This window comes from Bufo gargarizans, chromosome 7, assembly GCF_014858855.1.
Source record: "Bufo gargarizans isolate SCDJY-AF-19 chromosome 7, ASM1485885v1, whole genome shotgun sequence".
NCBI classification, from domain to species: domain Eukaryota; kingdom Metazoa; phylum Chordata; class Amphibia; order Anura; family Bufonidae; genus Bufo; species Bufo gargarizans.
Window position 1 is genome coordinate 105414545 of NC_058086.1, and position 13503 is coordinate 105428047.

Here is a 13503-nt window from a genome sequence, read left to right on the forward strand (position 1 = left end):
TATTAACAGCTCAGTCGTGTGAAGAATCCAGCCATGTCTCAGACACACAAACTACATCTATGTGTTCCTCTCATACCATAGACTTCAGCTTCCCCATTTTGTTTTCAAGACTTCTGGCATTTTTGAACATACAGTACTAGTATTTTAAGTTACTATATAATTTTCCACATTCAGTTCCCAGAAAGTGAATTTTTGATATTTTTGGGTGCATTGTTTTATATTGTTGGTAGGGATGAGCGAATCGACTTCGAATGAAGCATCCGAAGTCAATTCGCATAAAACTTTGTTCCAATATTGTACGGAGCTCCTAGAATGTATTGGCTCCGATTAGGCGAAGTTATTGCTTCGGGAAGTCTTGCGAGACTTCGCATAATGACTTCATAAATTAATTTCTACTGTAAAAAAAACATTTCCCGAACTGGGTACCTTGGAACCGAACCTGAGTTTAGGAAATGTTTCTTTATCGTACAAAATAATTTATGAAGTTATTACCTGCAATTACCCGCAGTGGCGTAACGTGCGTTGCCAGCACCCGGGGCAAGCCAAGTATTGCGCCCCCCCCCCCCCCCATCTGTGGCCACGCCCCTTTTTACAAATAAGGTAGAAGATGTCACTTACAGTCATACGTACCACCACAGATAACAAAGTGATAACTCTCTGAGTACAGATAAAGTAGTAGATGGGTGTAAGCTCCGAGAATTCAGAACACGCACAGTGTGACCTGAAGTCTGGGGCCAGGCTGCTACAGTGTGGGATAAATTCTATATCCACGCTCCCATCACTACAGAACATACAGGGTAATACAGTGTTCCATACCTCTTACATCGAGTGACGTCTCCTTTGATGTACAGTGCTGCCCACAATTATTCATACCCCAGGCAAATTTTGACTTAAAGTTACTTTTATTCAACCAGCCAGTAATTTTTTGACGGGAAATGACATAGATGTCTCCCAAAAGATAATAAGACGATGTACAAGAGGCATTATTGTGAAAAAAAAGCATTTCTCAGCTTTTATTTACATTTGAGCAAAAAGTGTCCAGTCCAAAATTATTCATACCCTTCTCAATAATCAATAGAAAAGCCTTTATTGGCTATTACAGCAATCAAACTCTTCCTTTACTGTAATTGCAGACCAGCTTTTTGCATATCTCCACAGGTATTTTTGCCCATTCATCTTTAGCAATGAGCTCCAAATCTTTCAGGTTGGAGGGTCTTCTTGCCATCACCCTGATCTTTAGCTCCCCCCACAGATTCTCAATTGGATTCAAGTCTGGCCTTGGCGGTGATCATTGGATTCTTTTTCACCTCTCTAACTATCCTCCTGGCCAGCACAGGTGTCACTTTTGGCTTCCGACCACGTCCTCAGAGATTTTCCACAGTGCGGAATATCTTGTATTTTTTTCTCAAATGTAAATAAAAGCTGAGAAATGTTTTTTTCCCCACAATATTGCCTCTTGTACATAGTCGTTTTATCTTTTGGCAGACACCTATGTCATTTCCCGTCAAAAAATTACTTGCTGGTTGAATAAAAGTAACTTCAAGTCAAAATTTGCCAGGGGTATGAATAATTATGGAAAGCACTGTAGATGTTCTCTTTCCTCATCTTCTCCTTTCAGACCGGATCACAATTTTTCAGCCATTTCTTGTCTACTTTTCCATCATCCTCGCATCTTCTGGACAAATCATCCTACCACCCCCAATACTGTGCCTGCTGTGCTCCTCAATATTATACTGCAGAAACAGATAAACCCCCTGATAATACTGGTACCACACAGATAATGTCCCCTTCAATAATTATTGGCACACAGTGCCCTAAAATAACTTCGCCCAGCTAATAGTGTCCCCTGACACTAATAGTGTAAATATAACGTCCCCCAAAAATAATTGTGGTAAGTTGATACTGTGCCAAGGTGCCCCCACAGTAATAGTGCTCACAAAAGTCCCACCAATAGTAGTAATTATAAGCTACAGGTAGTAATAGTGCTCCTACAGTGCCCCCAACATGTCCCCGCTGTGCCCCAGAAGTAGTAATGCTTCCATAGTGCCCATAGTTGTAATGTTTCCCATAGACCCCCAGTAGTAATAAAGGCCACTATAATGCCCCCCAGTAGTAATAATTCTCCGTATAATGTGACAGTACAAAAAATGCCCCCATATAATGTGTGCCAGTGAAAAAAATACCCCCTTTTAATGCCCCCAGTTGAGCTAATGTCTCCATAGTGCCCCCATATTGTGGCAGTATAAAATACCTCTATATTGTCCCCCCGGTAAATCCCCCCCATAGTGCCTCCCTCCCACCTTCCCCCTTGCACCCCCCATAATGTACCACTATAAAATGCCTCATATATAGTGCCCCAGTAGATGCCCTCAGTGTCCCCCATAATTTGCAAGTATAAAATACCCCTCCTTAGTGCCCCCGTAGATGACCCCATAGTGATCCTCTTCCCCTCCCCAATAGTACCCACCATAGTGTCCCAGTATAAAATGCCCCTATACAGAACCCCCATATAAAATACCCCTTCTTTGTGACCTCAATAGATGTCCCCATAATGTTCCTCTCCCCCCTTCCCCTATAGTGCCCCCCTATAACATACCCCTTCTTTGTGGCCTCAGTAGATGCCCCCATAGTGCCCCCAATAATGTTCCATTAAGAAGTGCCCCTATAGATTCCACCATAGTGCCACCCAATAATGTGCCAGTAAGAAGTGCCCCCATAGATGCCCCCCAACAATGTGCCAGTAAAAAGTTTCCCCATAGATGCCCCCCAATAATGTGCCAGTAAGAAGTGCCCCCCAATCATGTGCCAGTAAGAAGGGCCTCCCATAGATGCCCCCAATCATGTGCCAGTAAGAAGTGCCCCTCCCATAGATGCTTTCCCAATCATGTGCCAGTAACAAGTGCCTCCCCAATCATGTGCCAGTAACAAGTGCCTCCCCAATCATGTGCCAGTAACAAGTGCACCCACAGCACTCCTCTCTGTATTGCATGATATAAAAAATTAACTCATATACTTACCTCCATCAGGCTGGCAGCGATGCGATGCAGGCCTCTTCCAGCCTGTGTCCAACACTGTACAGCTCAGGCAGTGAGATGACGTCATCATGCCGCCTGCACCGGCCTCTGATAGGCTGCAGGCCTAGTGCCTGCAGCCTATCAGAGGAACGGGAAAGGGAGATGCCTCTCCCTTGCCCCGCAGCATCTATCTGTGTCGCTGTCCTGGGGACGGTGATACAGATGACTATAGAGATGAGTGCTTACACAATGGAAGCGCTCATCTCTCTATGCCCTGCCGCCGCCCCCCACCAGGGCCGTATCGCCTGAGGCAATCACCTCACCTAACCTAATTGGTGGTGGTGCGGACCTTCTGGCACCCACTGCAATTTTGCACCCAGAGCAAAGGCCCCCCCCCCCCGCTACTCCATCGATTACCCGAAGTCTTGTGATACTTTGCGAAGCAATAACGTTGGCTCATTGGAGCAATACATTCTAATACTGTACAGAGCTCCTGCACCGTACAGTATTGGAACAAAGTATTATGCAAATCGACTTCAGATGTTTCATCCACAGTCGATTCTCTCATCCCTAATTGTTGGCTTGCAACAAGTTTATGTTACAAGCAGCTCTGTTTTTCATGTCTGTACCCCATGCCCAGTGAACTCCCTACTTTGTTCTCACTAACCTCAGCCGCCACTAAATCCTTACTGTCCAACTTCTATATCCCACTCTATGTGTACACTTTCTATCCCCACATTGGTATGACCACCCTCCCCCCCAGATCCTAGTTTAAAAGCTCCTCCAGCCATCTAATCATTCTTTCCCAAAGCACAGCTGCCCCCTCCGCATTAAGGTGCAGCCCATCCCTAATGTAGAGCTGACAGAAGTTGGCCCAGATCTCCATGAACTTTCTGAGGCACTCTTTAAGCTTCCGCTGTCTCTCTAGTGACACTCATGAAGAGAAGTACGCTAAACCTTAAGTGGAGCGTGTACTGATGAGGGCGCACGAAACAACCAATCAAGGACCGTGTTTTAATTTCGGCAATGTTCCATTTATTCGTAAGACAACGCGTTTCGGGGTACTAAAATCCCCTTTATCAAGTCTAAAAGAAAGGTTAGATAAAAAGGGAGAAACATAAATTTTGTGCTTCCCTATGGTAATTCTGTATAAGGCTACTTTCACACTAGCGTTTGGGGCTCCGCTTGTGAGTTCCGTTCAAAGGCTCTCACAAGCGGCCCCGAACGCTTCCGTCCAGCCCTAATGCATTCTGAGTGGATGCGGATCCGCTCAGAATGCATCAGTCTGGCAGCGTCTGGCAGCGCCTGGCCGTGCGGAGGCAAACGGATCCGTCGAGACTTACAATGTAAGTCAATGGGGACGGATCCGTTTGAATATGACACACTATGTCTTAATTTTCAAACGGATCCGTCCCCCATTGACTTTCAATGTAAAGTCTGGACGGATCCGTCTGAGGCTACTTTGACACTTAGAATTTTTTTTACAATATAATGCAGACGGATCCGTTCTGAACGCGTGTGAAAGTAGCCTAACAAATGGAATAAATAAATAAATAGGTATTCATAAATATAGCTGTAATATAGGTACCAAAGTATATACTGATAAAATGGTAAGTATATACTTGGTAATGGTAAGTATCACAAGAGTACACAAAAGGAGAGGATTAAAAATATATATATAAATAAATTAGTAATGATAATCATAAACGATAAGATAGATACGGATTAAAATAATGTTGTATCTATGCTGCTATATTTATAATAAAATCTCTATTATGAGAATAGACTTTATGTTATATTATCTACAATATTGAAGGATAATAGTAACTAAAACCAAATACAAGGCCAGACTTGAAAGTATAGTTGCAGGTGACCTAAAGAAACATGCAGCTGATATTTCATATATTTATATATACAAAGGCACTATCAGATATAGTTAGCAAATGTGGTGTATCTAATGGCAGAAGGTTGGGGGGTATCTATTATCCAACAGAGAGTATGTTGCTACTGTAGCTTTATGGAGGAAAATATATGCAGAGTCTTTCAGCCTTAGGGCATCTTACCTGAGTCGGGAAGGTTAGAAGAGTATCACGGCTCATCTGAAGAGGCGCATGTGAGACGCTGACCTCTTCAGTGCCCGCGCTGCTGAAGAAAAAGGGGAGTAGGTAGGAGGGACTAACCCGGTCCATGGGAGGAGTCTCCATGGGAAGGTGTGGTTAGGGAACATGAATGGAGCCTGAGGGGGGCGGTGAAAGGGAGGACCCCGAAGCACGTTGTCTTACGAATAAATGGAACATTGCCGAAATTAAAACACGGTCCTTGATTGGTTGTTTTGTGCGCCCTCAGCAGTCCACACGCTCCACTTAAGGTTTAGCGTACTTCTCTTCATTTATATTACCCTAGTGGCAGGGTGGCTCCTGCCCAAGGTGTTAGGACGGATCTTGGCTGCACCAACCATCCCTTATCTACACTCGATCTCCATTGCAGTTGCATCCAATTGATGCAACCGCAATAGGTGAGCAAACCATTTATTTTATTAGAAATTTGTTTGGTTGAATTTACTTACCCTTTGAGCGCCTTCTCTATTCCATTGGCCATCATTTAGTGACACTCATGCCACTGCTAGTATTTCTGAAAGCACTACCTTGGAGGTCCTAGACTTAAGCTTCTCTCCTAGTTCCCTAAAATAATTTTTAAGTACCTTACATCTCACCCTACCTTTGTCATTGGTACCAATGCGTACTATAACCGCTGGGTCTTTTCCAGGCCCACCCAGCAATCTGTCTGACCTTAGCTACACTCTTCTTCCCATCCTTCCTACATCAGTCATCCTCCTGGTTGCTAGGAGCAATGCCCTGCTGCTGTGTTGCTGGCCTTGGGCTTGCATCCTTAATATTAGTCAAACAGGCATATTTACTAGGGTTTTCCAGCTCAGGAGTAGCAGCCCTGGCACTTTTCCCCTACCCTTTCTCCTAACTTTTACCCAGCTGCTGACCCCAGAATCCTGGCCTTGCCTTTCTCCACCACCTCCATTTCTCTGACCCCGGTGAGTTCCTGCACAATGAGGTCTAAGCCTCTCTCTAGGTTTTCAATGGTTCTGCGTGTTGCAAGCTGCGCACTTAGATCTAGAATCTTGGCTTCCAAATACAAAACATGCCTTCATCAAGTGCAAATCTATTCACCCTCAATTGGCTGTTTGAGGCTTTATTCACACAGTCAGTGTTCGGTCAGTGATTTTCATCAGTGATTTTGAGCCAAAACTAGGTGCGAATCTAAACATAGAACAGGTAACAGATCTGTGAAGGGTCCAGTCCTGGTTTTGGCTCACAGTCACTGATGAAAATCACTGACCAAAACACTTAAGTGTTAATAAGGCATAAGGCATGCAATCATTGCACAGGACACGCACTTAGTAGCATTGTCCATGGAGCTGATTCTTAAACATGTACGGCGCTGGAGCATTGTGTAAACATGGCGCCCACTTGCACGTGCAGCGGGCCTCATTGCCGGCAGGTCTGTGCAGTTTCAAACAGAAGAGACCTGCGGCTAATTACCGTGACCAGCAATAATGCAGATCACAGTAAATAAAGGCTTTTGATACAGTGATCAAGCGAGATTGCGGCATCTAAATGCACAAAAGCCTGGAAGCTTGTGCTTCCAGGCTTCCTACCAACACCCCATGCGGCCAATGGGGCTGTCGGTAGTTGCTCTGAATACTACAGTATAAGCCTCGCTGACAAGGCTTATAGTATTCATGCTGCAATTCTTATTTTGGCCACCAGATGGGAGGCCAATGAACAATTTACAGTCATAAACCCATTAAAAGAAAATCCCTGATTGTACAAAATTAAAAATCAGAATTTATAGGCTCATATATATCAGCTTCAAAACCATAACAAAATTATTTAAATAAAAAAAATATATATAAAATTTTTTTAAAAATTAAAGTTTAAATCATTACTCTTTCTGTAAAAAATAAATAAATAAATACCCAAATAACATTAAATATAAACATCATGGGTATCACCCGCAACTGAAAACACCCGTACTATTAAAAAAAAATTAAAAATCCAATACTGCGAATGGTGTAATGGAAAAAAGGGTCAAAATGGCAAAAAAATTCGATCAAAATGGTATCAATAAAAACTTCAGATTGTCCCACAAAAATAAGCCCCTATACAGCTCAGTAGACATAAATATAAAAAAGTTATGGGGGGTATGTTTTTTTTCAAAGTTTAAATTTACACATACAAAACCTATACATATGGGTTATCGTTGTAATCAGACTTAGGCCTCTTTCACACTACAGTATGTTGAATTCAGTGTTTTGCGTTCCGTTTTTCACGGATCCGTTGTTCCGTTTTTTGCTTCCGTTGTGGTTCCGTTTCCGTTCCGTTGTTCCGTTCCGTTTTTCCGTATGGCAAATACAGTATACAGTAATTTCATATAAAAAAATTGGGCTGGGCATAACATTTTCAATAGATGGTTCCGCAAAAAACGGAACGAAAACGGAAGACATACGGATGCATTTCCATATGTGTTCCGTTTTTTTTGCGGACCCATTGACTTGAATGGAGCCACGGACTGTGATTTGCGGCCAAATATAGGACATGTTCTATCTTTTCAACGGAACGGAAAAACTGAAATACGGAAACGGAATGCATACGGAACACATTCCGTTTTTTTGCGGAACCATTGGAATGAATGGTTCCGTATACGGACCGTATACGGAACGCAAAAAACGGACCGTATACGGAACGCAAAAAACGGACCGTATACGGAACGCAAAAAACTGTAGTGTGAAAGAGGCCTTAACCAGAGAATGAAGGGCATGGGTCAGTTTTGCTGCACTACATTTTATGCCATAATTAATTGTGGCATTAGAAAGTCCAACTTGTCCTCATACAGCTATGTAAACGGAAATATAAAAAAGTTTTGGCTCAAGAAAGATAGGGAAGAAAAATGAAAACGCAAAAACAAAAAAACAAAAAAAAACCCCGGTAGTGAAAGGGTTAAGGAATAAACCAGAATAAATATGAATTTAAATTCAAACCCCTGACTGCTGTAACTGGTAAACTTGCTAGAATCAAGCAAACAATGTTCAAGGTAAAACTATCAAACCTTGGTTCTTATGTCCATGGGTTGAATTACGGCCTAGTGTTAAAATATGCACGTATCTGTATTTTTTGCACTTCACTGTAATTTTGCAGCACTCTGCAACCCTCGCTTCATTCGCAAACCTCGCTTGCAGTTTCTGTGTCTTGGTACTCATACAGTGTCTGGGTTAGGAAATATAATATTGCTTTCATTAACCCCTTAACGTCCAGTGCCGTACATGTACAGCGCAACCGGACGTGACTTAACGTGACTGACTTACTGCTCAGTGCTGAAAACACTGTGCCCGCCCGATCAGCGGCAGGGGACCGGCAGTCACTGATAGCCTGACCCCTGCTGTATGTGCCAGCATTAACCCTTGCACTGCCGCGGTCAGAGCTGACTGCAGCACGTGCGGGCTTCAGACGTGTGCGGGATGTCCATCGGTTCCCCGCGCTGCTGTGACTGGAGATCCTGTGAGTGCGATACACTTACAGCCAATGCATTACAATATAGAAGTATTGTAATGCATTGTGTAAAGGGGGATCAGACCACCAGAAGGTGTGGAAAAAATGAAAGTTAAAAAAATAAAGTTTAAAAAAATATATTAAAAGTTTCAAGTAAAAAAAGCATCCTTTTCCCAAAATAAAGTTAAAAAAAATAGAAAAAAATAGGGGGAAAAAAGGCATTTGACATATTAGGTATCGCTGTGTCCGTATCGACCGGCTCTATAAAAATATCACATGACCTAACACCATAAAACTTTGCTTAAAAAAACTGTGCAAAACCAAGTAATCAAATAGGCGTATGCCCCCCAAAATAGTACCAATTTAACCGTCACTTCATCTGAGCCCCTACCTAAGACAATCGCCCCAAAAATAAGAAAAAATATGGCTCTCAGACTATGGAGACATTAAAACATGATTTTTTTTTTGTTACAAAAAAGCTTTTATTGTGTTAAATGTAAAAAAAAAAATGTTAAAGTAGACATATTAGGTATAGCCACATCCATAACAACCTGCTCTATAAAAATGCCACATGACCTAACCCCTCATGTGCACACCGTAAAAAAATTCATATAAAAAAGTGTGTCAAAAGCCATTTTTTGTCAACTTATATCATAAAAAGTGCAATACCAAGCAATCAAAAATTCAGATGCACCCTAAAATAGTACCAATCAAACCGTCATAACATACTGAAAAAAATGAGCCCCTACATAAGACAGTCACCCAAAAAAATATATATATGACTTTCAGAATATGGAGACACTAAAAAATGTTTTTTTTTTTCAGAAATGCATTATTATGTAAAACTGAAACAAGTCAGTCAACTAGTCATATTTTGTATTGTATTGTATTGGTATTGTTGCGTCCTTAAAAACTCTATAAAAATACCACGTGATCTAACCTACAGATGAACTGTAAATAACAAAAAATAAAATGGTGCCAAAACAGCTATTTTTTTGTTACCTTGCCTCACAAAAAGTGTAATATAGAGCAACCAAAAATCATATGTACCCTAAAAATAGAACTAACAAAACTGCCACCTTATCTCGTAGTTTCCAAAATGGGGTAATTTTTGGGGAGTTTCTACTCTAGAGGTGCATCGGGGGGTCTTCAAATGTGACATGGCAGCTTAAAATTATCCCAGTGAAATCTGCCTTCCAAAAACCATATTGTGTTACTTTCCTTCTGCGCCCTGCCATGTCCCCGTACAGCAGTTTAAGACCACATATGGGGTGTTTCTGTAAACTTCAGAATCGGGGTAATAAATATTGAGTTTTGTTTGGCTGTTAACCCTTGCTTTGTTATTAGAAAAAGTGGAATAAAATGGAAAATCTGCCAAAAAAGTGAAATTCTGAAATTCTACATTTTCCATTAATTCTTGTGAAAGAAAGTTTGTAAAATCAGTTTGAATACCTTGAGGAGTGTAGCTTCTAAAATGGGGCTTTTTTGGAGTTTTTACTTTAGGAGTGCATCAGGGGTTTTTCAAAAGTGACATGGCAGCTTAAAATTATCCCAGTGAACTCTGCCTTCCAAAAACCATATGGCGTTCCTTTCCTTCTGCGCCCTGCTGTGTGCCCATACAGCAGTTTACGACCACATATGGAATGTTTCTGTAAACTACAGATTCAGGGCAATAAATATTGAGCTTTGTTTGGCTGTTAACTCTTGCTTTGTTAGCGGTAAAACATTTATTAAAATGGAAAAATCTGCCAAAAAAGTGAAATTTTCCATTAATTCTTGTGGAACACCTAAAGGGTTAACAAAGTTTGTAAAATTGGTTTTGAATACCTTGAGGGGTGTAGTTTTTAAAATAGAGTATTTTTGGGTGGTTTCCAAATATGTAAGCCTCATAAAGTGACTTCAGACCAGAACTGGTCCTTAAAAAGTGGGTTTTGGAAATTTTCAGAAAAATTTCAAGATTTGCTTTTAAATTTCTAAGCCTTTTAACGCCCCTAAAAAATAAAATGGCATTCACAAAATGATCCAAACATGTAGTAGACATATGGGGAATGTAAAGTAATAACTATTTTTGGAGTTATTACAATCTATTATAAAAGTAGAGAAATTGATTTAGAAAATTTGCAAATTTTTCAAAATTTTGGTAAATTTGGTATTTGTTTTATAAATAAAAATGAATTATTTTGACTCAGTTTTACCACTGTCATGAAGTACAATATGTGATGAGAAAACAATCTCAGACTGGCCTGGATAAGGCCTCCTGCACACGTGTGCAAATTGCAGGCCGCAATGCACGAACACCGACCTTGGGGCAGCCTCAGCGGATCGCGGACCCATTAACTTTCATGGGGCCGCGATCTGCCCGTTCCACAAAAAGATAGGACATGTTCTACCTTTTTGCAGAATGGAAGTACGGAACAAAACACCATAGAAGCTCTACATAGTGCTTCCGTAGGGTTCCGTTTCGTGCTTCCGTTCTGCACCATTCCGTGTATTGCGGATCTGCAAATGTGGTCTGCAATACGGCAACGTTCGTGTGCAGGAGGCCTAAGTAAAATCGTTTTAAAGTTATTACCACATAAAGTGACACGTCAGATTTGCCAAAAATGGCCTGGTCCTTAAGGTGAAAAATGGCTTGGTCCTGAAAGGGTTAAACACTGATTTTTGTTGTTTTTGTTTTGTTTTTCCAGGTCGTTGGAGCAATTCCTACAAGCTTCCTTATAGTTGGATTGGTACAGGAAATGTTGTATATAATGGATCCTTCTACTATAATAGGGCATTTACTCGAAATATCATAAAATATGATTTAAAACACCGCTATGTGGCAGCTTGGTCCATGCTTCACAATGTGGTTTTTGAAGAGGCCACTCCGTGGAGATGGAAAGGTCACTCAGACATAGACTTTGCTGTGGATGAGAATGGTTTATGGATCATCTATCCAGCTATTGATGATGAAGGATTCCTGCAAGAAGTAATAGTCCTGAGCAAACTGAATGCTCAGGACCTTACAACTCAGAAAGAGACAACATTTCGGACTGGATTAAGAAAGGATTTCTTTGGTAACTGTTTTGTTATCTGTGGTGTGCTGTATGCTGTGGATAACTATAATAAGAAAACTGCCAATATATCTTATGCTTTTGACACTCATACAAACACTCAGATTGTTCCAAGACTTCTTTTTGAAAATGAATATTCTTATACAACACAAATTGATTACAATCCAAAGGATCGCCTGTTATATGCTTGGGACAATGGACATCAAGTCACCTATCAGGTGATATTTGCATACTAAAGCTAACTTCCTACTTTTCTCAAGTAATAGCAGGCATTTCACAGTACAAATGATTACTAGAATTTTACACCTGTACACTTGAACCATCAATGGGGCAGATTTACAGCTGAACATGTGACAGAATTGCACCACATTCATTAACCATTTTCCGCAGGATTTATTGCCTCATTTAACAGGGGGGTGGCTTAATGAATAAAGGTGAAGCTTCATGGGAAATGGACATGGCTTAAACTGCGACATGTGCAGCATAAATGTGCTAAACACTTGGGGCATTTTTTGCATGAAATAAGCCAATTAATAGGTGGTGTAAATTTAGATTAGACAGTCTAAAACTGTGCCAGATTTACCCACTGTGATTAAATGTGGCACAATTTAAAGCATACCTGTTTTTTTCAATGACTTTTCAGAATAAGCAGTCATGTGTGTATACATGAGTGATAACACCATAACCACTATGGGGGTAATTTATTATCAGATATACACCAGTTTTCTGGCGCATATCTGTCGCTGATTGCGGCACAAAGGTTATTTGCTCTGCAATCTGCAACTTTTCTCTGCTCATGCCAGGTCTAAAATATGGGGTGTGGCGTGTGCGCGGAAGGGGACAGACCAGTAGGCTCATCTCATTTATCATTTTCTATGCCTTTTTAGGTGTATAAAATGGTCTAAAATTAAGCAAGTAAGGAAGCTGGCTTACATGTAGACTGGCGGTAGATGTGCCTAAGTTATGTAGAGGCCGAAGCCTCTTTATAACGTCGGCGGATCCACCACCAGCAGCTGAGGTTATTAAGACCGGCGTCTAAAAGGCCGGTCTTAATAAATAACCCCCTATATGACTTATATATGGTAGATGCCCCTTAGCTGGTGGGTGTAGACAAGCTGCTCATTATGTATCCCCATGTAGTAAATATAGGGACTGGAGATTCTGCTCCCTAACTTGGTCATGATCGCCCTGTGTCACAGGAAGTGACATCAGATGACCCCTGTTTGGCTGTTTTTTAATGGCTATAAAGATTCTGAATGATACAGTCCTATTTAGACTTGCTCCTGATGAAGGGGATATTTATTTCCCCAAAACGTGTTGAGCTTTTAGCTTTGATTTTATCCTGCTTCCATACCATTAAAGGAAATTGCAAGAAGTCATCGGGTCTCGGACTGATGCGTCATCCTAAGACTCCACAGGCGATCCAGGATAGGGAGGATACCTTTTGGGTGTCTTGAGCTTTATCCCAATGGGAAATCCTCCCTGTGAAGTGAGTGATGTTCACTATTTAATGATTTTAAACTTGAATGATACAACACAATATAGTGATTCTGAATAACTGTCAATTGCTCGGACTGGCACCTTCAGGTATATTGCGGTTACTTTTTCTTTTTTCTTGACTTCACGTACTCAACCTTTGGTTGTGCCTGGTGCCCAGGCAAACAAAGAACCGCTTATGGCAGCCTCACCTATTTTATCCTCGATCCATATATACTATAACCATTACTTATTCTACTTTTAATACTGTCTAAGAGGTTCCACCCTTTGGCGCCCTGCCTGACAATTTGATTACTTGGAATTTATTCCAAGAGCAATTGTCACGGGTAAGGAAGGTAGAGAGGAAGCGCCACCCTCTACCCTGTCCCTGCCTACTTG

The 13503-nt window shown here is 41.3% G+C and overlaps 1 protein-coding gene across 1 annotated transcript in view; it reads left to right on the plus strand.

Annotated features, from left to right (window-relative positions):
• Window positions 1–12305, plus strand: part of OLFML2B (olfactomedin like 2B) — a 641911-nt gene extending 629606 nt beyond the window's left edge. The window contains exon 8 of the mRNA XM_044300548.1: window positions 11263–12305. Coding sequence (XP_044156483.1) covers window positions 11263–11864 — 602 coding nt within the window. The 3' untranslated portion in view covers window positions 11865–12305. The remainder of the gene's footprint in view (window positions 1–11262) is intronic.
• The last annotated feature ends 1198 nt before the right edge of the window (window positions 12306–13503 follow it).